The sequence below is a fragment of the Heterodontus francisci genome, chromosome 2, assembly GCF_036365525.1.
Source record: "Heterodontus francisci isolate sHetFra1 chromosome 2, sHetFra1.hap1, whole genome shotgun sequence".
NCBI lineage: Eukaryota > Metazoa > Chordata > Chondrichthyes > Heterodontiformes > Heterodontidae > Heterodontus > Heterodontus francisci.
In genome coordinates, this window is record NC_090372.1 from 159,115,932 (window position 1) to 159,142,316 (window position 26,385).

Sequence of the window (26,385 nt, forward strand, 5' to 3'; positions counted from 1 at the left end):
TCTTCTTGGTTGGGGAGTTTAGAACATGGGGTCACAGTCTTCGAATAAGGGTTGACCATTTAGGACTGAGATGAGAAATTTCTTCATTCAAAGGGTTGAGAGTTTTTGGAATTCTGTATCCCAGAAGGTTGACACTACATCGTTGAGCTTATTCAGGACGGAGTTTGATAGATTTTTGGATACTAATGGAATTGAGGGATGTGGGATCAGGCAAAAAAGTGGAGTTGAGGTTGAAGCTCAGCCATGACCTTATTGAATGGGAGAACAGGCTCGAAGGGCAAAACGGTCTGCTGTTTTTTTTGTGTTAAGAGGAAACTCTGGCTTCAGCATAATTTTCTACTGTGATGCACTATGCTGAAGAGTGGTGGTGTTAATTACTGACTTCCAACACAATGAGCCCTTCCTCTAAACTATGCCAATTGTAGCCCTGTGACTTAATTGTGTTTTGCTGCTGCTTTAACTCTTCACCCCCCCACTCTGCCTCCATCCCCAGCCCAAAAGAATATTCTGATCAGCTTTTCCAGTTTGGAACAAGATCTTTGTTGATGTAAATCTGACAGCACAGAACCTAATTGTCAGGAATGTCATATGGTGTGGTGGAATCTAAAGAAAGGAGGAACTTTAAATTTTCTGTTTAAATTTCAATTAAAATATACAAGGTAATGAGAAATAAACTACTGTACTTTCAAGATAATGTGTTTATCTAGAAGTGATACTGTAAAACTTAAATCACTTTAGACACAGTTCAGGTAAACCATATTAACACAGGAATATTAGATTTTAAGTATCCTATGTTTTCATTTAAGATTAGAGAAATGTTTTTGCTGTAAAATGATCAGTTACTTATAAGGAATATAGACTGTCAATGAGTTGGAGTATAATTAGAACTCCAATTTTTAACTCCATGCCAATGTTTTTTTTTGTAGCTGTTGATTGTGTCAGAATATTAGTTTGAGTGAAGTTGCAGTCAGGTGTGATGTCTTAAATGCTCGGCTATCTCTTGGAGATGTTAATCCTTTTAAAAAAAAAGTAACTTAAAGAACAGCTGACTGTCAATTAACCTTTAACACTCAATGCTTTGTGACAGCTTTGCAATGTATAATCTTGTTTGTTTTATTGCTGTCTGTGGTGCTGAAAAGTGTCTGGTTTTATGTATAGCTGCCTTGGCTGCAGAGGAGCTTGGCTCTGAGAGATTTCATGCACTGATTCAGTAAGTAACTCACTGCTACTAGGAAACTTAAGTGGGTATTGATTACTGTTTATGTTAAAATGATTTTTTATGTACCACCTGATTTGTTTCTTTTTCTGGATAAATGTCCTCCCCTTCTCTCATGAAGATGTTGGCTCCTTGCTGGAGTGCAGTTACATAGGCATGAGATGACCTCTAATATCTAGTCCAAATAGCCTTGAGTGACCCTTAACACAAAATATTGCCATGCTACTCCAATATCTAGGTGCATGCATTTTCAGCTGTCATTGCTGTATTGCCATCTGCAGTATGGACAGTGTTCCCAACCCAAGGGCATCAAGCCCAATTGTAGAACCACTACTGCCCAGATTGAGATCAGCAAACTGTGCATAGACTATGGCTCATATCTGGGACCTTGCTTGTCTATATAGCTAAGTCATTGGCTAGTCTCCATTCAGACCAACCTTTAATTAGGCTAATAACTCGTTGTTTTGTCTTTGCAAAAACTAAGTTTAACAAATTATGGGGCTGGATTTTCTGCCACCCTAATGAGCGGGATGGTTGTGGGGGGGGGTGGTGGTGGAGGGGAGTCACGTAAAATGGAGCGGGAGGCACCGAGAGACCTTCCCAACCCCCTCCCGCCTCCACCGCCACTTTACACAGGGCGGCAGTGGCGGAAAATGGCCCGTCCACCCACCCCAGGCCAATCAAGGCCCATAAGTGGGCACTTAAGGGCCTTCACCTGCCTCCACGTGGATTTTACGCGTGGCAAGTGGGCGTCCTCAACCAGAGAGAAGCTGCTTGATAAAACCAGGCTGCTCTCTAATGTCCCAGAGGGTTTCCTAGCGATCGGGCACCCTGTGCCTGATGGAACACTACCCCAACCACTCCCAACAGACCACCTTTCCCTCGTCAGGGGCCGACCAATTATCCCCGACGAGGCAACCAAAACTTGCCTGCCGTCCAGGCTCCATGGCGTCTTGACTTCTAGCTGTGCTGCAGTCCTAGAGGTGCCCACAGCTCCCGATGGTGCTACTGGGTATAGGAGCTTCCAGCCCGTTGATTGGCTGGCAGCTCCATTAGGCGGGACTTCCTACCTCAAGCGGGTGGAAGTCCCGACTTGGAACAGTTCAAGCCTGGCGACCCCCAAAATACAGGTCGGATCCCCAGGCGAGGCGGAAGCGGGTTTGTCACCTACTTTTGAGTCGGTGGCCGGCTCCCGTCCGCCCAGGGTAAAATCCCAGCCATGGTATGGGGAAGGGCTTAAAATGTAATTAACTTGGAATGTGTTCATATATGTTGTAATTGTATTGAAAATTTGGTTCAGAATTGTATTCAATCTTAAAATGTTACTTTAGAGGCTTACTAAATAAAAATGCAACTTAATTTTGCAATTGTATCAGAATGCCGCTTTAAAATTTGAATTTCACGGAGTTGAAATACAGATATTTTGTATAACTTTAAGCTGCTGTTGAAAATCCATTTTTTAAAACTGCTGTGCTGGTGTACAACACTGACACATGATTTGAGGAGGGATGAAGCAAAATAAATCATTCATCAGTTCAGAACAAATAATTTGCAAATTCCAGGGTGTCGAGTGAGAAAAATTTGATTTAGGAGGGATGAAATGGGGAAAGTTTCAAACTTTACCATTAAAACTATGTTTAATTTCAGATGTTTTGAATATTTTCAAGATGATACCAAACCTTTTGAATCAATGTTGAGTGGAGAGACTTCAAAATCTACAAGAGTAATTTAAAACTTTGATTTTTTGGGGAGGGGAGAAAAAAGAATTGTTAACTTCAGCTTTTCATTTGATCGAACCTGCAAAATGACAAACTCATTGTGCCTCTACTTTTAGTTTATGAAGTTTACATGTGCAGCGACATCATTTTCAAGGATAGTATCATCTTGTCTTTTTGCATCTTAGCCATATGGTTGTGCATGTGTTTACAGAAGCTTTTCAAATATATATAAAAGGTATATTATAAATTAACACAAAGTAAATAAAATCAGCCAAGACTCATTCCTTCCAAAAGAAACAAAAACTTGTGTATGCTTTTAAAATTCTGCAGCTTGTCTTTTGGACTGTTTGTTTCCTACATCCTAACTGCTTTATGGGACCCTTACCCAGAGTGGATCTGAATTTCAAGTTTCTATCAACTTTTTATAAAATGTCTTGGAACAAGATGTAATACACAGGAGATCCTATGATAAATCAAGTAAGCCAAATGGCAGCAGCTTGGAGCACTTGGCAATTTACAATCCAAACTGCAAAAACTTTTTAAGTAAAGTCCTAGATTTAACTGCTATTTGTGTTTGAATCAAAGGCAGCTATGAATGGACGAGAATTAATATGCAAGCAGTAATTGTTAAATTTGCCCTTTTAAATAACCTGTCTTCAGCCCAGTTGTTGGATCAATTGCTTATTTTACAGCTGAAACTGATTTAAAAGAATACTCTAGGGAAGGCTGAAAAATTACATTTGTGTGTCTCAAGCCAATCAGTTTGTCCTTTTCCCGTTGGTTTTTGAAATTTTCCTTTTCAATCTTAGATTCATCTGTGCTATCATTAAGCTGCAATATTTTCCAAAAGCTGGAGGCTAATTTCCTGCTGCCTTGAATTTACCTCAATTCGATGCTGTTGGAAAGGAAGGCCTTGTGTTAATGTTGCCCTCTCAGCACTTAGTTTAAAGAGACTAAGAAATATAATTTGGAAACCTATTGTTCAGAATTGGCACATCATTGCATTACTTTAGATCACCACTCAATACTCTTTAAAAGTTAACAGGGAAATTTTCTGGCAGCATTGATCTGCAGGCAGCAAGTCATTAGAATTACAAAAAGGATGTGCTTGTCTTTTTTTTAAACATGAATAACGTGTCAATTTACAGCCTTGCAAATGTTTTTGTGAGGTTTCTCCATAGTGTTTGAGCATCATTTTCAGTTTATTTGACAATACACACTGAAATTAATCCATTCTTCTGTGCAGCCATTTATCACAATGTAGCTTTATTTTGTTTCAAGTTCTTTCTGACTTTTCCTATTAAAATTAAGGGATGTTTTCCAATCTAATTGTGATTAAAATTAAAGGCCAAAGTTAGTGAAGGTGAACAACTAATGGTTCAAATCATAGGTTATATAAAAAGAACTTTTGCAAATGACATCCTTTATATTCTAGATTGACTTTTTTTTTTAACTTCTAACCCCTTGTTTTCAGAGCGTCTGTTTTATTAGGAACTAGCTTTTTGATCTTTCCTTTCACTGTTCCCCAGCAGCCCCATATAATCAATTGAGTTTTCCCCATACATAAATATTTACTAGGAGCTTTTACAGTTGCAATAATTTGAGGCTGTGAAAATATAGTGAAAACAGCATTCTTTGATATTTGTTTAATATATTTTGAGTGTAATTCAGTTTATTTTGAAGCCTGTGAATATAAACTAAGGTATTCAGTGACCTCCCTTGCATCGTGTTTACAATATTCAAATCTAGTTGTATAGAAGTTCATAATTTAAGAGACAAATTTATTTAATATATGGACTTCGTTTCCAAGAATTGTATGTTTTTAAGATTCTTTAATCATTTTTCAGAAAACATACATATGCAAATCTAACTGAGCTGAAAGAGGCAATTTTGGATCAGTATGCAACTTGGAAGAATCGGTTTGGAGTCCTGCTTTTTCTTTACTCTGTCATTTTAACAAAGGTTTGTTTACTCCACTGTATTGTAATTCCTCACCTTAGTCCAAACAGAGACCAACTAAAACAACTTGTTAAATTATGCCAAGGAAAATCGTACATGTAATGGATAATTATTTGAAAATATGTCTAACCTTGTAACTGAAAATTAAATATTGACTCTCTTATTATCAAATTTGTTTTAAATAATTATATTGACATGATTTGCTGCCTTTATTACCCTCACTATTAGAAGATTGCCTATTTGTTTAGAAGCATTGTGAGCGAGGTAGTTTCATTTGCAGAACTATTTTTGCCACTTGTGTTACTGTATTTTCTAAGTTGAATTAAATTCTCTCTTCCAGGGCATTGCAAACATTAGAAATGAAATCGAAGATACAGCTGAACCTTTAATTGACCCTGTCTATGGTCATGGAAGGTAGTTTCTCATCTGTTTTGCAAATAATACCAATTTGTAATTTATTGTAAAATGATGTGAAATAAATTGACAAAAGAGGGCCTTTTAATTTTTCCTTTAAATGTGGCCACTTCAAAATGAACAGGGCTTCTCTTAGTCCTTTTGAGCAAAGGTACATGGCATTAGGCTGTCATAAGGTCTGTCAAGCAAGTTGTCCAACTGTATGAGTTTATTTTTTACCTTGCTTTCCTAAAGGTGCTGAGTAACACGGGTACTGTTCCATAGGTTGGGGGAGTTCTAAGTCACTATTCCTCATGCCTGAGCCCCATGTAAACATAGAGAGGATCTTGTCTGCACAGGAATAACTGGATGGTGATCAGGAATAGGGACCTTTTTAATGTATTTTTCTGCCTTCCTCTCTGCCCCCGCCCCCCCAAACCCCCTATGGGTGGTGGTCAAGGTAGGGACTGGGACAGTGCTGTATAGAGGTTTTGGAAAACAGTAGGGAAGAGATTTCTTCATGATGCATTGTAAGGAATAGTGGTCGAAGCATCTACCCCAGTCCCATATCTTGCCTTGTGCCTTCACCCTGCCATCTATCCTCACGTTCACCATCTCATTTGTTCTTCCCGTCCCGTCTGCCATCTGTCTTTCACTCTTCATCTTTGCTACTTTTTAATTCTTGCAATGTGGGTGACACTAGCCAAGCTGCATTTTTTGCCCAACTGTAGTTACTGTGTGAAAGTGCAAGTGGGCCTTCTCCTTCTACCACTTCAGTCTTTGTGCTGGTGCTCCCATCATTACATTAGGTAGGGAATTACAGGAGATTGCCATCACCTCATTGTTTCTGGGTCAATCATGTCAAGTCAGCATATTGTGTGGCTTGAAAGGAAACTTGTGGATAGTGCTTCCAATACATTTCTGTTCTTGTTCTTCTTGATGGCAATCAGAGGACTAGGAGGTGCTACTGAAGTAACCTTGTGAATGCATCCTGTAGATAGTACTTAGTGCGGGCACAGTGTGACAGTGGTGGAGAGGATGAATGTGAAGTCCAATGGTGGGTGTGCTGATAATAGCAAATTCCTCTGTTCTGGGTAGTGTCGAGCTTCTTGAATGTTGTAGTGGGTGGAACCATTCATCCTATTCCTGATTTAGCTTTCTAGATGGTGGAAAAGCTATAGTCGGTTAGGAATTGAGCTATTCACTATTATATCCAGCCTCTACCTTGTTTTGTAACTATGTTGGCGAAATGGCTGATGTGTTTAGGCTTCTGGTCATGGAGACCCCACCACTCGAGTTGTTAGTGTTGGGGGACTTGGTGATGCTGGTACTGTTGAAGCTCAGGAGCAGTTAGCTGGGCTTTCTCTTGTTCAAGATTTTCATTTCCTGACATTGTTCCACTTGTCAGCTCAAACTTGAATGCTGTCCAGGTTCAGCTGCCTCAGTACTAAGCTCTGGAATATCCTTCCTACATCTCACTCTTTCACTTTCCTCATTTAAGGGACTCCTTAAAACCTACCTCTTTGACCAGGCTTTTGGTCACCTGCTCTATTATCTCCTAATGTGGCTTGGTGTCATGTTTTTCATGCTGTGAAGCATCTTGGGATGTTTTGTTACATTACAGGTGCTATATAAATACAAGTTGTTATCCTATGTTCGGTTGGCCTAGGCTGCTTTATTATTTGAAAAGTTGAGAATGGAACTGAACACTGGAGTTGTCAGCAAATAGCACCATTCCTGATCTTATGGAGGGAAGGTCATTGTTGAAGCAGCTGAATATACTTGGTCTGAGGCACTTCCCCGAGGACCTCCAGCAATAGCCTGGGTCTACAATACTTAGCTTCCAGCAGCTAGGACTGCTTTCCTTTCTGCTTGGTTTGACTAGTATTATGATCCAGTTAGAGATCAGTAACTTTTAAAAAGAAATTAAAATTCCCAGTTATGACTGAGAATTACACCAAGATTTCACATTTTAACCAAAAATATTCACTGTGCAAGAGTTTAACAAAGCAAGCGCTACTAACTTAACACTATATTTTGTAATCACTTATACTTTAAACCTGAAAATCTCATTAGAACATAGTTGTATACTTTAAACTCAAAGTCTCAACAGAACACTCTCCATTTGACTTTTACTTCCACCTCAGGAGTTCCCCTATACTCTACAGGATCTTGGAGGTTTATTCACTTCTGGGACCAATCCAAAGCATACCACAGTTCTTAGGAGTTCATTTTGATTTTCCTTAGTTTCCCAACTATCTTCCAAGGTAAGAGATTTCTTGGGGTCCTTTTAGTATCTGCTAGGCAAACCCTCCAACTGTCGAACACCTCATGATTTGGGCATGGGCCTCGCTCAAATCAGAAACACCCCTGGTTCCTGATGGCCCTTTGCTACTGAGTCCAACTGCTTCCAAAGCCAATTGACTTTCAGTGAGAGAGCACAGAGATAAAACACTTGACCAAAAGGCATTTTCCTGTATAATCTCTCTCCATAGCAATGTGGGTGGCGCAGTGGTTAGCACCGCAGCCTCACAGCTCCAGCGACCCGGGTTCAGTTCTGGGTACTGCCTGTGTGGAGTTTGCAAGTTCTCCCTGTGTCTGCGTGGGTTTCTGCCAGGTGCTCTGGTTTCCTCCCACAGCCAAAGACTTGCAGGTTGATGGGTAAATTGGCCATTGTAAATTGCCCCTAGTGTAGGTAGGTGATAGGAGAATGGTGGGGATGTGGTAGAGAATATGGAGTTAATGTAGGATTTGTATAAATGGGTGGTTGTTGGTCGGCACAGACTTGGTGGGCCAAAGGGCCTGTATCTCTAAGTAAAATAAATTAAAAAAAATAAAATATCGGATGTCTCAGAAAATTTAAGCTAATTACCTCCAACTCCAAACATCACTGATCCTGGATAACCACATGAATAATTCACTTTGCTAACAAAGACAGGACAATTCTCTTCAGACTTACTGGCTTCAGTTCCTCACCTAAATAAGTCCACCTGCTATTTTATGGCTCTTACCTCTCTAACTCTGACTGAGTACACAATAGAAGGATCTCGCTAGCATTCAGATCTTGAATGTCCTAGATGAAAGCTATGATGAGGTTTGGAGTTAAGGATTCTGGCAGAACTGGAATTGAGCATTGATAAGCAGGTTATTGGAGAGTAAGTATTGTCTGATGGCACTATTGATGCCTGTCATTTAACTGATGATTGGAAAGTGGCTGACGGGGTGGCAGGCTAAATTTATGTGTGTAGGACTATGAATGCTGGCTTGTTCTTTTTAGACATTCTTGAATTTTGGTTGGTGATTGTTTACAATGACTATTTTTGGGGGTGCTCTAATGTCTGGACACTAATCTACAAACAGTACATACCTGTACAGTAGTTTGTCACCTCCAATACGTACCCCAGAATTTTACCTCTTATGTATGAGAATCTTTTTGTTTCTATCTCAGGCTTAATGTGGCAACTAATTAAGATTGGTTTTAAGGAGGACTTAATTGACGAGGCCATAGTGTTTAATTTCCTCTGGCAGTACCTTGGTTAATGCATTCACTAACCCATTTGGGCTGGTCAGAGTACTAGCAGAGGAAGTTTAGAGATATGTGTCTGACTGTGCTTAGTAGCTGGAAGTTCAGCAAGTGTACTGTTTTATTTCGCTAGTGGTTGGGTGCAAGATTTTGCCTTCAGAAAGATCTGCACTTTGGTGTACACATCTCAACTCTTTTTAATTTGTTTTGAGTAAAATCTCCAGACTCTCTCTCTCATGTGTTTGAGAGTTTGGAGGAGGGTTGGCTGTGATGAAATGGGGAAAATTAGTGTTGCTTGATTCTTAATTCCTCACTTTCCTTTTGAATCTTGAGTTGATACTTTCTCTCTTCCAGCCAAAGCCTAATCAATTTACTGCTGACTGGATATGCCGTCTTGAATGTATGGGATGGAGACAGAGAGTGTTCTGGAATGAGTAAGTCTGTATTTTTGTAAATGTATGATCCTTCAGTGGATTCTCATCATAGAACTCTTTTTAAAACCCAGTTGCAATTCATTTTAATGTTTTATATTGGCTTGCTTTGCCTGATATTTATATTGGAATAGTTTTGTTTAAACAATGCATACTAATTAGCATTAACAATACATACTGATCAGCAGTAGTACCAGCTTGGAAATATTTCTGAGCTGGTCATAATCAAATTGAATCAGTGTGTGCAGTTTATCTTTAGTTACTATAGTTGTGTGTTTTATTTAGCTCCCTCACCAAGGCAGTGTCAGCATTAGTGGCTTCAAGAGAAATCCGTGCAAATGAAAGAACAGTAGCTTGCATTTATATAGTGCTTTTACTGCAAAGGGTATCCTGACATACTTCACATACAGGTTAAAGCAAACAGATGCTGAGCTCAGAAGGGATACGTTAGGTGGGGGTAACTAAAAACTTGTTCAAAGATTGGGTTTTGAGAACTTTTAAATGTGATGGAAAATAAGAGGTTTAGGGAGATCGAGAGGAGGAGAGGTTTAGGGCAGGGTTCCAGAGGAGCCAGGTGGCTGAACGCTCCATTGCCATAATTGACATTGATTTAAATTTGTACCAATTAAATTATGGAACTGATTATTGGCAATACTCATGAGTCATACTTGTGTGTGTTACGATCAGGTGAGGAGGGGTTGAAGGGCTCTGTACTTGTTTGACCGCAACAGATTTATTTCCTTTTTAAGTGGCTATTCTTGCCAGTTCAGTGAGTGTTCAACATGTTTACACGCCGTGACCATAAGAGCCAATAGGACAGGTTTTCTGAAGTTGAACAAAGAAAGAGATTAACTTTAATGTTCTTAAACAGATATAAATAAAAATAATAAAACACGCTCCAACTTTCTTACAAACACACACACATGCACAGAGTAGGGGAAGGATAGATTGGTCAAATTAGGGTCCAGAGCAATAAAAGGGGTATAGAGTCTGTGGAGATTGGTTACTTGGCTGGCTTCAGGCTGAATTCGGTGGTCCTGAGGCTTCCGCCTTGAAGAGGTGTATTCTGAGTTATTGGTTCTCTGGGAGTTAATAATGCAGCTGAATTCCTTTGGGGGAGATCTCCATATTTGTTCTTTCCGGAAAGTTCTCTACCCATAGTAGCTCCCCCGTCAGGCTTAAGTCATTAAGCACAGTGAGCATCGATCAATGAACAGATTAATACAATCAAACACAGATCAATTAAACCACTAATTACTACAGTCTGCAGCAGGGAATATGCCTCGGTGCTCACGGTCAGCAGATAGAGTTCGGACCTTACAAGGTTTGCGTGGTTCGTCTCTTCCAGTTCAATATTCAGGTTTCCAGCTGGTGGATTTTAAAAATCATCCTTCGACCTAGTGCATTTTCATGACATATTTAATAAACAGCAGCCAGCTCGAGGACTTGCTTGCTTTTTTTCAGGAAGTAGCATTCAAAGAGGACTGTGGAAAGCCTTATGATGTGGCTTACTGGGGCTTTCAAAAACCTTCTGACAAACTTTCACGCAAGACTGTTAGACTGGGGCCCCGCTATAACCCGGTCCACGGGATCCTCATCACGAGACCGCGTTCTAGTTGAGACCGCGTTCTAGTTGAGACCGCGTTCTAGTTGAGACCGCGTTCTAGTTGAGACCGCTCAAAGACACCAGGCCAGCAGCCAGAGTAATAAAACAAACAAAATGAAGGCAATCAATTAAAATAAATTTAGTCTTATTTTGTTTGGTAACAGAAATGTGTATATACATGCACTATTGGTCAATATTGGGGAGGTGGTGGCATAATGATATTGTCACTGGACTAGTAACCCAGAGACCCAGGGTGTTGCTCTGGGGACATGGGTTCGAATCCCACCATGGCAGAAGGTGTAATTTAAATTCAGTTAGTAAATCTGGAATTAAAAGATAGTCTGATGACCGTGAAACAATTGTCGATTGTCGTAAAAATCCATCTGGTTCACTAATGTCCTTTAGAGAAGGAAATCTGCTGTCCTTACCTGGTCTGGCCTACATGTGACTCCAGACCCACAGCAATGTGGATGACTCTTAAATGCCCTCTGAAATAACCTAGCAAGCCACACCGTTGTATCAAACCACTACAAAGTCAATAAGGAATGAAACTGTATGTGCCACCCAGCATCAACCTAGGCACCAGAAACGACAACGGCAAACCCAGCCCTGTCAACCCTGCAACTTCCTCCTTTACAAACATCTGGGGGCTTGTTCCAAAGTTGGGAGAGCTGTCCCACAGACTAGTCGAGCAGCAGTCTGACCTAGTCATATTCATGGAATCATCCTTATAGACAATGTCCCAGACACTGCCATCACCATCCCTGGATATGTCCTGTCCCACCAGCAGGACAGACCCAGCAGATGTGACAGCACAGTGGTATGCAGTCGGGAGGGAGTTGCCCTGGGAGTCCTCAACATCGACTCCGGACCTCATGAAGTCTCATGGCATCAGGTCAAACTTGGGGGGACTTCAATGTCCATCACCAAGAGTGGCTTGGTAGCACCACTACTCACCGAGATGGGTGAGTCCTAAAGGACATAGCTGCTTGACTAGATCTGCAGCATGCGGTAAGGGAACCAGCAAGAGGGGAAAAGCATACTTGACTTCGTCCTCACCAATCTGTCTGTCGCAGATGCATCTGTCAATGACAATATTGGTAGGAGTGACTACCTCACAGTCTTTGTGGAGACGAAGCCCTGTCTTCACATTGAGGATATCCTCCACTGTGTTGTGTGGCACGACCACCATGCTAAATGGGATAGATTTTGAACAGATCTAGCAATGCAAAACTGGTCATCCATGAGGTGCTGTGGGTTATCAGCAGCAGTATTGTACTCCTCCACAAACTCTAACCTCATGGCCCAGCATATCCCACACTCTATCATTTCCATCAAGTTGGAGGATCAACCCTGGTTCAATCAAGAGTGCAGGAGGGCATACCAGTCAAAATGAGGTGTCAGCCTGGTGAAGTTACAACCCAGGACTACTTGTGTGCCAAACAGCATAAGCAGCATGTGATAGAGCAAAGCGACCCCACAACCAATAAATCAGATCTAAGCTCTGCAGTCCTGCCACATCCAATCGTAAATGGTGGTGGGCAATTAAACAACTAACAGGAGGGAGAGGCTCCACAAATATCCCCATCTTCATTGATGGGGGAGCCCAGCACATCGGTGCAAAAGACAAGGCTGAAGCATTTACAACAATCTTCAGCCAAAAGTGCTGAGTTGATCATCCATCTCTGCCTCCTCCTGAAGTCCCCAGCATCACAGATGCCAGACTTCAGCCAATTCGATTCACTCCACATGATATCAAGAAACAACTGATGGTACTGGATACTACAAAGGCTATGGGCCCTGACAACGTTCTGGCAATAGTACTGAAGACTTGTGCCCCAGAACTTGCCGCGCTGCTAGCCAGGCTGTTCAGTCCAGCTATACAACACTGACATCTACCCCACAATGTGGAAGATTACCGCCCCATCAGTCTACTCTCTATCATCAGTAAAGTGATGGAAGGTGCAGTCAACAAGCGGCACTTGCTTAGCAATAACCTGCTTAGTAATGCTCAGTTTGAGTTCTGCCAGGGCCACTCAGCTCCTGACCTCATTACAGCCTTGGTTCAAACATGGATAAAAGAGCTGAACCAAGATGTGAGGTGAGAGTGACTGTGCTTGACATCAAGGCAGCATTTGACTGAGTATGGCATCAAGGAGTCCTAGAAAAACTGGATACAATGAGCATCAGGGGGAAAACCATTTGCTGGTTGGAGTCATGCCGAGCGCAAAGGAAGATGGTTGTTTGTTGGAGGTCAATGCTCGCAGCTCCAGGATATCACTGCAGGAGTTCCTCAGGGTAGTGTCCTAAGCCACACCATCATCAGCTGCTTCATCAATGACCTTCCTTCAGTCATAAGGTCAGAAGCAGAGATATTTGCTGATTGTACAATGTTCAGCACCATTCGCGACTCAGATACTGCAACAGTCTGTGATAACTGGCAAGTAACGTTCGTGCCACGCAAGTGCCAGGCAATGACTATCTCAAGCAAGAGAGAATCTAATTATCTCCCCTTGACATTCAATGGCATTACGATCGCTGAATCCCCCACTGTCAACATCCTGGGGGCTACCATTGACCAGAAACTGAACTGGAGTAGCCACGTAAATACTGTGACTACAAGAGCAGGTCAGAGGCTAGGAATCCTGTGGAGTTTACCTCCCCTCCTGACTCCCCAAAGCCTGTCCACCATCTACCAGGCACAGGTCAGGAGTGTGATGGAATACTCTCCACTTGCCTGGATGGATGTAGCTCCAACAACACTCGAAGCTCGATACCATCCAGGACTAAGCAGCCTGCTTGATTGGCACCCTGTTCACAAACATTCACTCCCTCCACCACTGATGCACAGTGGCAGCAGTGTGTACCATCTACAAGATGCACTGCAGCAACGCACCAAGGCTTCTTAGCACCTTTCAAACCCACGACCTCTACCACCTCGAAGGTCAAGGGTAGCATGGGAACATCACCATCCGTAAGTTCCCCACCAAGTCACACACCATTCTGACTTGGAACTATATCACTGTCCCTTCACCGTCGCTGGGTCAAAATCCTGGAACTCCCTTCCTAACAGCACTGTGGGTGTACCTACCCCACATGGACTGCAGTGCTTCGAGCCCGCGGCTCACCACCACCTTCTCGAGGGCAATTAGGGATGGACAATAAATGCTGGCCTAGCCAGCGACGCCCACATCCCATGAACAAGTATTTTTTTAAAAAGATGGACACGTAAAGTAATAGTTTTTAACTAGTCACATTTACTCCTCGCCTCTGCCTTAGCTAGATGTAAGATGTTCTGAAGTTGTCACACTTGTAGCAGTTGATTTTGTTTTGTTGTTGGCTGCCAACAGTCTCAGCTTTTCTTCTAGGCTATGAATGACTGTATAGGATGATGGTAGTGGCTCAGTCTGGGCGCCGCTGTAGTCGTCATCAGCTTGCTGGACGTCGAGGGTTTGGATCTGTTCGACTGGCCACTGTTTGATCATCTGTCATCATCTCGTTGGTAACTTCTTGGGGTTGATATTCAGCCATGCATTGATGTCATCAATATCTAATTCGGCTCCAAGTACGGACCTGGCAATGTTGAGATTGTGGGCATTGAATCCATTGTAGGCCACAACTCTTCTCGCTTTCAAGTATTTCTTCAGTGAAGCCTTCAGAATCCTCCATTTCTTGTTTTCCACCTCGAATGCAGCACCCCGGGTGTGCCTGAAGGAGTTTTTGATGCATTTGATTAGCATTTCTTGCCAGGCACAGCCGCATATGTAACTTCCCTCTTTCATATTGAGTTTCTTCAGGCAAGTTGTCACATCGTACTTACTGTCCACCGTTTTCTTGATCAGTTCTCTTTGTAGTTACGTTTGAAGGCTAATATGATTTCTTGGTCAGGGGGTTGAATTTTTTTGTCATGTTTTTTGGTAGATAGACTCTTATGATGATCCCATCTTACGTTACCAGGTTCTCTGGGGATGGGTGTGCAGCAAGATGGCCTTCTTTGGTCGTTGGTTCTGTCTGGTATGTTTTCTGATGACTGGTATGAATTCATGGTGGAACCAGTCTTTGAAAATTGAAGAAGTTGTCCAGGCTTTGGCGCTATTTGAGTATTGGCATGGTAGTGATTTTAGGTTTAGATGATGGAAGCAGCGTGAAGTGGTGAATTGTCAATGACGAGTGGAGTCAACTTGTGTAGACCAGTTTGTTGCTGCAAAGGAGGATTGTCAACCTTGTCTTTACCTGTTTAAATCCGGACGTTTTGTTGGTGTTGTGTCTTGTCGCTAGTGTCTTCTCTGGTAACATTTTGTAGTATAGGTCCATCTCGCAGTTTAGACTTGTTCTTCGGTGTATCCTTTCTCGTGTAAAATCATCTTTAATTTTGCAGCAAATGATGTTGCAGCTGTCTTGTCCGTGGACTGTTGTTCTTCTCTTACAGTAACTTGCAGTGCAGTGCCAGTTCTTGAATCTTGCTAATCATCCTTTGCTGGCTCCAAGCTCTACTGAGACGTTGGTATTTCCATTCATTTGGTGGCAAAACTTCTTAGCCGGAGATTGAATAACGGGACCGGATACAGGTTTTCCTTCAGTTCTCTGCTGGGTGAACAGTCGTCTTCTATCTGCATCGTGGATAGACCCTACTCAACATCTCTCTTATATTCAAGCCACCCACGAAGCGTTGATTCAGCGATCCCCACTCTTTGTGAAATGGATGCTTGCATAGCACCTTCCTTGACCTGGGCGATGATTTTCATCTTGGCAATGGTTTAAGATTTTCTTTTTCATGATTCAATGCACTTGACTTTGTGTTGATTGTTGTATGGGTATCAGTGCAAGTTTGACCAGCATTTAGACATAGACAACTGGCGCCTTAATTAGTCACAAGGCTGCCATCTCAGCTGTTTCTAAATCATTTGTGGAGCATTTATACTGCAACAATGTTGTGAAATACATTATGACTTGATAAATTATTGGGGTCCATAAGTTATACAGAGTTCCAGGCTATAGCGGGATCATGTTGAGCTTGAAGCAGTGGGGATTTAAGTTTTAAAAATTAGGAAGTGGATTAAAAAATGGGTTAGACTATAGGAAACAGCAGGCATGAAGTGCCCCTGGGATCATTGATGAGATCATTTATTTCTGATTTACATTCATGACCTGGATTCAGAAGCTGAATGCAATTTTAAAACAGTAACAACATACAGTGAGGTGGGCTGTCAAATCTGTCGTCAAACTCCAACAGAAAATGTTTCATAAAAGATGTAAGTGGATCAACTAATGGTGGAGGAAACCTAATACCAATAAATTAAGCCCAACAGTGAAAAAGACTGGTTAGGCTTCGGCTGGTGCATTGAGTTCAATTCTGGACACCACGCTTTAGGAAGTATATTGAGGCCTTGGAGAGGATGTAGAGGTGATTTACTAGAATGGTGCCATGAGGGATTTTAGTTATGTGGAGAGATTAATTGTACTTGTTGTAGCATAAATGGCTAAGGAGAGATTTAATAGTTTTTCAAAATTTTGAAGAATTTGGCTAAACTAAATATGGAGAAGCTTTTTGCACCGCCATGAGGTCAGTGACCAGAAGAGGCAGAGGTCTGGAATGCACTGTTTGAAAGGGTAATAAAAGCAGATGGAATAATTTTCAAAAGGGAATTGGATACATGCTTAAACAGGAAAATTCTGCAGGACTCTGGGGAAAGTGCAAGGGAGTGAACTAATTGGATAGCTCTTTCAAAGAGCTGGATGTGAATTAATAAGTAATTGCATGCTAATATGGGGGCCTGAAGTTCCTTTCTGAATGGGAGCTGAAAGACGGGCCTTATCTATATCTTTGTGACCTTGAACCTCTTCTGAGTATAGTCAGCAGTTTTTTTTTAGTAGTCCAAAGTGGGTAGTTTGAACAGTACAGTAAAAGCAAAGATTCAGATTATTCAAGGATCTATTAAACGTAAGTATCAAACTATTTTTAAGGCTCATTGAAAGTATCAATATCCCCACCCTATTGCTCAGTTCCTCTATCCAGTGAGTCACTGCATCTCACAGATCTGAAAGGACCAAGATTCAATTCCTGGTCTATACAGAGTTTGCTTACCCCGATATTGTTGGTCACTGATTTAAGATGGGGAAAATTGGTCAGGTTCTTGCTCATGAAAGGTGATTTCCAGGAGTCAGTGAGTATATTCAAATTCAGTTCTTTGCTCACACAATGTCTCCCTGCATAAATATCGGGCGAGCACTTGCTTTTGAGTTTCACAAATGAATTTTTTCTACTTGGAAGGAGGTAGCAGAGTGGGTGTGTTGCCTGTGTTGATTTTCTTTTGGAATGCAGCACCTTTTTTGTTGGGAAACTCCATATTTCAAAATACTAAAATATTTCTCTTTTTTTCTAATTAATGGAATATGGGTATTTCTTAAGATGTCTATAATATTGATTAATACAAAATTAAATTCTTGTAAAAATAATTTAAATGGATACTGGCTCTATGGGTAATTGTACCATAATGACAGTTGGGCGTAGCAAGAATGTCCCTGATGTGTTGGATTAGCCGATCCCAGTTAAGGTAGCGATGAGGAATGTTGCTATTTGCTTATTGAATAGACAATTTTATACCTCTCTAAGGTTTCTGTTCAATAGGGTTGGGCTCAGATGCAATAGCTCACAAGGTTAAATAATCACTTGAGCAAGATATTCGTTACTATCTGTCAAACTGTACCTCAGCATGAGTTGTCACCTTTTGAGGAAACTGGGAGAAGGCGCACATTATAAGTTACATTGCAGTACTCTTGTCATTTGGACATAGTCCTTGGTTATGTTTGTGCTTGCCCCTTTGTAAAAATTCTATCTTTTTTTCAAAATAGCTCTAAGAAACTTTTGACCCACAGAAAGGTTGTATGTGTCAGCTGTGGCTCGGTTGGTAGCACTCTCGCCTTCCAGTCAGAAGGATGTGGGTCAAGTTCAACTCCAGGACTTGAGCGCAGAAATCAAGACAGACACACTCCAGTGCAGTATTGAGGGAGTTTGCACTGTTGGGGTGCCATTTTTCAAACAAGACGTTAAAACTGAGGCCCTGTCTGGTGGACATAAAAGATCCCATGACACTACTTCGAAGAAGAACAGGGGAGTTACCCCAAATTTATTCCTCAATCAACATCACAAAAACAGATTACCTGGTCATTATCATATTGCTGTTTGTGGGAGCTTGCTGTGTGCAATTTGCCTACAGTGTTTCCTACATTACAATAGTGACTACACTTCAAAAGTACTTAATTGCCTGTAAAGCGCTTTGGGACATCTGGTGATTGTGAAAGGCACTATATAAATGCAAGACTTTATTATTATAGGTGTGTGTATATTCGCCTCCAGGTGGCACCAGAGATTCTTGCTTGTGCTTCAACTAGGGCTTCATTCATTTAAAAAAAACAGTAGTCGATTGGTTCATCCCTAAAAGCTGGAACTTGTTACTGGTGGACTTTTGATATTCAAAAAGGAAAGGGCTCTCACTCTCTTTAAGTGCTCTTGATTTTCAAAAAGATTTTTGATATTTGTGCTTAATACATTAAGATCTTTTTTTATATATCAGCGTTTTGTATGCCTTTTTCTAAGATGTTGAGTCAGGGGTCTATCACTTAATGAAACAAACCTGCAATAATGGGAAGCTAATGAAGTTCAGTATATTTTGTTAGAATACTAGAATATCTACTAGAAGTATTTTTCTACTTTTTGCTGTGAAATTAGAGGCAGTGTTTTTCATGTAAATAGGATTAAGTCAGTTAATCCATTTTGTTGAATGTTTCAACGCTTTCAGTTGTCTACTTGGGTGTGTATGTTTTGTCGGTCCCATTTTGTAACTTGACAGCACAGGTTCTTCTGTGGTCAGTTTGCTGTTTTATTAAAATTTGAGCATGTATCTCATACTTTATTGAGGAATAAAACTAGTATTTTTTTGATCATTGGACACTACTACTTAAGGTGATAATTAAAAGTAAATGTAAGATATTGGAGCTCTAAAGCATGTGTGAACAGTTGGCACCTGAAGTTTTCCATATTATATAATATCCATTGAAATAGCATAGAGGTGAATCCAGTGAAATCCCAAAAGGAAAGAAAATCACAGGAAACATTCTGGGGCATTATTTCACACCTGTTAATGACTAGCATAGAAGAGTATTGTTGGGGGTTTTGGTTAAAGTGGCTGTCCAAGATACAAGAGTACGGGACAGATTTTGATGTTAGCCCCTCTGTTTTGCATTAAAGCACCTAGGTGTTAAAATTGATCAGTGTCATGGCTCCTAGCACTATTCCTGATAATGCATTCCAGCTGTCGATCAGCTAATACTTCCAGATTTCTTCAAACAAGTTGTAATGATTGAAAACTGTTATTGCTGTGAAAATAGAGCTGCAGATGAGCCAGTACTGTTCGAATGATTATCCTTTTCCTTGTTTATGAGGGGACTGAGGATTTAATTCCCTAAACTAACTTCTCAAAGCAAGGCTTGTATAAACTGAGCGATCCATCTCGGAAATTCATTTTATTAAGGGTGTGGTTTGTAACTATTAATCCTGTAAATCTATCTTTTCCAGGAGTTGCAATTTTTGACTAGTTTTAATATATAAAATATCAATTCAAATTTTGTTATTTTATAGTTTGGTCTTGGACAATTTGGTTCAACCTTGAAACCATTGTGACTTAGTTCTGAGTGCTATAATTCTGTTTCAGAACTCCATGGTATAAGAAATCAATCTACTGTAGGTTTTCTGACATTAATGGAGTCCTTGCGCTATTGTAAGGTAAGCTCTTGAAACTTGATGGTTTTCAGTTTAGAAGTAATTTTGGCACAATTTAAAAGTTAGTTCCTATGTTCTCCATACAAATTGATTTTTCCTCTGCACACCACATCAGGGGAAGTGCTTAAGAATTGCTTTTTATCTTCTGTCAAATTTGATAACTTTTCTGTTGCAGTTTAAAAAAAAATTCAGGCCATAAGTCAAACAACACAACATATATGCAAATCTTGACAGATTAAAAGATCTCAGTTCGTAAAAAAACAGTCACAACTTTGTGGTAACGTATCAACTCTTATGAACCCTTGGTGACAAACATAGGTGAAAAGCACTATAATCCACATAAAACTACTTAGAATGCAGTAGTGCTGATTTAGGAGCTATCTTTTCGTGAGTTACAATTTGTGATAAATTTTAAAAAGGTCCGTTAGTACAAAAATTGTTCAAAAGCCAAGAAATTGGAAGGTACTGGAATTGCAATTCTTAGAAGTACCACTAAGCTATGAAATTTTATGTAGTATTTCAAATTTAGTAGAATTTATAAGTCACTTTTTTGAATTCTTTCCTTTGAATAGTCCTGTAAACATAAGACTGACCCTCAAAAGAGGAAGGGGCAATTGGTTGAAAAAATATTGCTGATCAAATTTTGCAGGCTTAACTTCAAATTTCTTTTTTCAAAACTGGGAAGTGTATATTTCATTATAGTTACTTGACACAAATGCATAGGGGAAAAATGCTGCTGTTGATTTAGCTAGCTAAGACATTGAGTGGGGCAGGGTGACCCAAGCTCAATATCCAGCCTGTACCAAATTACCTGATCTCAGCTGGTGTGACTGTATAGTTGATACAGTTGACCTCATTATCTTTGGCTTGGGTATAGGAAAATTAACCGCGGTTATTATTCCTGATTGTTACGGAGCAGGCTCGATGGGCTGAATGACCTACTCCTGTTCCTGTGCTACCCAGCAACTCCTGCTGGAAGTGCATGCGTGTAGATGTTTGTTGAAACCTGGATTATTTTTTGGCCGTGATGCCTCCAGTGATCAACTGATCTGCTAACAATGCTGCCGAATACACCAGGCAATTGGCTAGGCCTTTAAAAGAAGACAGGAGGAGAAATTAGCTGAAAAAAGGTGTGGTTTGCTAGTGGATTAATAGCGATCTGGGGGTTGGTGGTGGGCAGTGGAATGGCAAGCAAGAAAGCAAGAGGTCCATGGTGACACCATCTGCAGATTGCTAAGCATGTCAGATAGCAGGATGGAGGTGAGATGGGAGTTGAGAAGGGAAAAAAGGCAGTAAACTTGATGTATCCTCAGTGTTCTCAATGAAGCTTGATATACCACATGCTAATGCTAAATATTTGAGGCCAGCGTGCAAGGCGGTGATGGGAGTGGGGGGTTAGAATCTCTCAACAGCATGGGTGCTTTCTTGAGGTCAATATTTGCACATAAGTGCTATAATTGAGGGCAACTGCTTACGGCACTGAGTACCAAAGGTGGTAAATGAGTTCTACTGCACTTCATTAATGTTGTTCATCTTACTTGGAACCCCCAACCCAAAATGTGTTCAGTGGCTTAGGGCCCCAGTTTTTTTAAAATCCTAAAATGTTTACTGAGTGTAAAGAATCTAAACATTGATATCCAAAACAAATTTACCATTATTCTGTAGCTGATTTTACACAATGTGTATTGGATTAGATTTGATAGTGATGAATAAGGTAGCTTATTTACTAGTGTTCTTCTGAACATATTAATCCCTCAACAAAATGAGGAAATAAAACTTGAATATTAAGTCTGATGTCTGTTTTAACCTTGTGGGACACCTAAGTGGAGCTAGTCTTTCAAATTTTTTTAATTCCATTTTAATATCCTAATCCCTAGCTTTACTAAACTGCTAAAAAATATTTGGCATCAAAACAGTTTGTGCCAAATTCTTTTAGCGTAAACAACTGGACATGTTTCACCAATTATAGAAATATATTTTTTGCACAACTTTTCCTGGTATGAATTTTGAAAAGACTTTTTCAAAGCAATGGTTCAAAAAGACTGCCACCTTTCCTATTGGCCTGTATTTGAAAATCTCAAGCTATACATTGCCAACTGTGTGTCTCTAATGGGGAGCGATGCCTCTGATTCTTTGGGACTACGGCAAGAACAACAACAACTTCTGAACTTTGGAACTATTTTTCTGCTGAAATTTAGTTTGACGGTATTTAAATAATCGAACTGAGATTGCATTTAGCACATTCAGCAACTAGAAATGAGTTCCATTCTTTTGTGGACTTTTATTTTTAACTCTTAACTACTTGTATCTCAAATATCAAGTGTTGAGGTAACTTGAACTATAAAAAGGTTAAATATGCAGTTTGTTTGGATCTATCTCATCAGTAAAACTCTATTGTGTGTAATGTGCCGTTACATTGTTTTAACTGCCTTCAATTGAATTTTAGGTTGGAGCATTCCTGAAGTCTCCGAAATTTCCCGTTTGGATACTTGGCAGTGAAACTCATCTAACTGTATTTTTTGCAAAGGTAACCTTAGCTGCTCTGGCAAATTGGACAAATATTGCAATGGTTTATTTTCATGTTTTTAAAGGGGTAACAACTCTCTCTCTCTGAAAAATAGCATTCCAAATACTTTGAACACAGATTTAGCTTTTTTCCAAAAGCTATACTGCTGCAAAGTAATAGCACTTACAATATTGGATGTTGGGTAGGGATGGTGGTGGTTGAATATCTTGAGTTTTATTTCCTCATAGAACTAAAATATATATGTTGGGTACTGGAAAAGAGCCAACGAGATTAAATGAAGGCAGTTTTGGGAAATTTTACACAAGCAGAAACTTAGATTTAGGTTCACGAAAGACCTCCTGGTCCATTTCCAGGTTCCTTTTTCCCCTTTTTTTATTTGTTCATTGGATGTGGGCACTGATGGTATGGTTGCCCTTGGTTACCATCACTTGTTGCCCAGAGAAGGTGTTGGTGACCTGCCACCTTGAATTGCTGCATCCTGTGAAACATATAAGATTCTGAGGGGACTTGACAGGGTAAATGCTCAGAGGATGTTTCCCCTCATGGAGGAATCTGGAACTAGGGGGCACAGTTTTTAAAAAAAAAAAGGGTCTCCCATTTAAAATGGAAATGAGGAATTTCTTCTGAGGGTCATTAATCATTGGAATTCTGTACCCCAGAGAGCAGTGAAGGCTGATTCATTGAATATATTCAAGGCCAGCTTGACAGAATTTTGATCTTCAAGGGAGTCCAGGGTTACAGGGGGTGGGGGGGGGGGGGGGGCGTGCGCGGTGGAAGGGAGACGGAGACGCAGGAAAGTAGTTGAGGCTACAATCAGATCAGCCATGATCTTATTGAATGGCAGAGCAGGGTCAAGGGGCTAAATGGCCGCCTCCTATTTCTTATGTCCTTATGCTACTGAATGACATTAGGTAAGAAATTCTAGGCTTCTAATCCAGCAGTGATGAACGCTAATATATGTCCACATCAGGATGGTGTGTGAATTGGGGGGTGATCTTGTACTGGTGTTCCCATGATATTACAACTGCTGTCCATCTTTCTGGTAGAGAGCAAGGGGCTGCGAGAGGCTGTAAGGCATACGTACATTAGAGATAATACAGGCTATTCAGCCTCTGAAGCCAGCTCCACCATTCATTGGCGGATCTTCATCTCAAATACATTTTCCTGCCTTTGTTCCATATCCTTTAATAACCTTACTGAATAAACATTTATCTATCAGTCTTGAAAGCTTATTATCCTAGTGTTAATGACCTTTTGGAGGAAAAGAGTTAGAACTCTCTACTGCACTTCATTTTAATTTTAAGATCACATCCCCTTGTTCTTGCTCCTCCAGTGGAAATTATTTCTCAGTATCTGCCAATCAAATTCTTTTAACATTTTAAGCACCTCAGTCAGAACACTTCTGAATCTCCTATGCTCAAGCCAAGTTTATATACTCTTTTCTCGTAATGTATGCCTCCATCGTTCTGGTGACACTGCACTGCACCCCTTCCAAGGCCAATATATCCTTCCTGATGTACGCTACCCAAACTGAGCACAGTACTCCAGGTAAGGTGTGACCATGGCTTGAGACAACTAAATCATAGCCTCCACTCCTTTATAATACAGCCCCCTTGAGATAAATGCCAGCATTCTATTAGTGTTTTTGATTGCTTAGTATACCTACTACTGCCTTTTAATGATTTGTGTACTTTGATTCCCAAAACTTGTCATAACTCTATAATTCCAAATTTTTTATTAATGCATGGGAAGTGGGTGTCGGCAAGCCAGCAATTATTGCCCATCCCTAATTGCCCTTTAGAAGTGGTGGTGAGCGACCGCCTTGAACTGCTGCAGTCCTTGTAGGTATACCCACAGTGGTGTTAGGTAGGGAGTTCCAGGATTTTGACCCAGCGATGATAAAAGAACCATGATGTATTTCCAAATCAGGATGGCGTGCAACTTGGAGAGGAGCTTCCCGCATGTCTGATGCCCTTGTCCTTCTAGGTGACAGAGTTGCAGGTTTGAAAGGTGGTGTCAAAGGAGCCTTGGCGAGTTGCTGAAGTGCATCTTGTAAATGGTACACACTACAGTCAATGTTCAGTGGTGGTGATGGAAGTGAATTTTTGAGATGGTGGAAAAGATGCCAATCGAGCAGGTTGCTCAACATTTAGAAAATACTTCAATTTCTTGGGTCCAAAATACATGATTACACTTGCCCACATGAATTCAATTTGCCACAATTTTGCCCACTCTTTTAATCTGTCTATGTCCTATTGCAACTTCCTGCTCCCATCTGCACTGTGTAGTGTCCTTCATTTCATGTCATCTGCAAACTTGGATATATAACAGTTTCTCCCTTCATCTGTCATTAATAAATGTGATGGCAAGTTGAGGCCTCAGAATGGATCCTTGGGGAGTACCACTTTATATATCCTGCCAATCAGTGTATCTACCATTTACCCTCACTATTTGTCTCCAACCTCCCAGTTTCCAGCCCAGTCAGAAGACTACATCCAATTCTGTGCAGTTTCATTTTTACTGATCTCTTGAGTGGAACCTTATTGAATGCCTCCTGGAAGTCCATGCAAATAACATCCATAGGTGCTCCCTTTTTAGTGACCTCAAACGATACATCTAGATTAGTCAGACATGGCTGACCCTTAAAGCTCTAATGGCTGTTGAAGTAAGCTTGATAAATTGCTACAGTACATTCTATAACTGCAGTATTATAAGAACATAAATAGGAGCAGGAGTAGATCATACGGCGCTAGGAGCCTGCCCCGCCGTTCAATATGATCATGACTGATCTTGAGCTTCAACTCCACTTCCCCACCTGCTCCCCATATCTCTTGATTCCCTGAGAGACCAAAAATATGTCTGTCCCAGCCTTAAATGTATTTAATGATGGAGTATCCACTACCCCCTGGGTAGAGAATTCCAAACATACACAACCGTTTGAGTGAAGAAATTTCTCCTCCATTCTAAATAATCATCCCCTTATTCTGAGACCGCGCCCCCATGTTTTAGATTCCCCAGCCAGCGGAAACAACCTCTGTCTACCCTGTCAAGTCCCTTCAGAATCTTGTATGTTTGAATTAAATCACATCTCATTCTTAACACCAGAGACTATCGACCCAATTTATTCAGCGCCTCATTATTGGACAACCCTCTCATCCCAAGGACCAATCTAGTGAACCTTCGCTGTACTGTCTCCAATGCAAGTATATCCTTCCTTCAATCTGGAGACCAAAATGGCATACAGTATTCGAGATGTGGTCTCACCAAAGCCCTGTATGTGGTGATTCTGAATCCAGTGGTAGGGGTGTCGATCAGTGAAAGAATTCAATATCTATAATCCTGTTAATAAACAAGTCCTCTCTATAGCTGCTGAACATTTCATTGCAAGGAATGTTTAGTTCAGGGTCTATGGCTGAAGCCAAATTTCTGTCAAGATTACAATGCCATGTCCCTCCGTTCTGCCATATCCTAGACTTTGTCTGGATTGCACATTTCACATAAAACCCTGCAAATGTGATCCAATCATATTCCATACTCCTCAGTACATTTTCCCTTCAATTTTTTTCTTCTTTGTCTTCTTGACTTCCCTCCTATTTGCCCTAAAGTAAACCTGTCCTTTTTCCCCTTGAGCTTACTATTTTGGACTGCTTGTCTTGTTCACTATTTTTATTTTTGACTCTTTTCCCTGTAACAGAGAGCTAGAATTTGTGTATAATTTATGTAGCTCCTTGCCCATCCTCATAACATTCTAAAGCATTTCTAATCCATCGAGTTACTTCTGAAGTATAGTCACTATTGTATAGGCAAACTCAACAGCCAATTTATGCATAGCAAGGCAGTACAGGCTAGTGCAATAAAGGACCAGCTAATCTCTCCCCTTGTCTTGTGTTGAGCTCTTGTGTTGAAGTCTATAGCCAAATGTTTCTCTCTGAACCTTTATAAAGCTCTGGTTCGGCCGCAACTAGATTATTGCGCCCAGTTCTGATCTCCACGCCTTAGGAAGGATGTGGGGGTCTTTGAGAGGGTGCAGAGAAGAGTGACCAGAATGGTTCCAGAGATGAGATTTTAGCTACAAGGTTAGTTTGGAGAATAAGTTGGGGTGGTTCTCCTTGGAGCAACACAAGTTGAGAGATTTGATAGAGCTGTATAAGATTATTACGGGTATCGATAAGTAGACAAAGAAAAGCTGTTTCCATTAGCTGATGGTACAAGGACCCAGATTTAAGGTTTTGG

The 26,385-nt window shown here is 40.7% G+C and overlaps 1 protein-coding gene across 3 annotated transcripts in view; it reads left to right on the top strand.

Annotated features, from left to right (window-relative positions):
- mindy3 (MINDY lysine 48 deubiquitinase 3) overlaps window positions 1-26,385 on the top strand; it is a 155,686-nt gene that overhangs the window by 15,388 nt on the left and 113,913 nt on the right. For all 3 annotated transcript variants that reach the window (XM_068012805.1, XM_068012784.1, XM_068012795.1), the window contains 6 exons: window positions 1,159-1,210; window positions 4,782-4,896; window positions 5,234-5,307; window positions 9,164-9,243; window positions 19,558-19,628; window positions 22,072-22,152. In XM_068012805.1, the coding sequence (XP_067868906.1) occupies window positions 1,159-1,210; window positions 4,782-4,896; window positions 5,234-5,307; window positions 9,164-9,243; window positions 19,558-19,628; window positions 22,072-22,152 (473 nt within the window). The remainder of the gene's footprint in view (window positions 1-1,158; window positions 1,211-4,781; window positions 4,897-5,233; window positions 5,308-9,163; window positions 9,244-19,557; window positions 19,629-22,071; window positions 22,153-26,385) is intronic.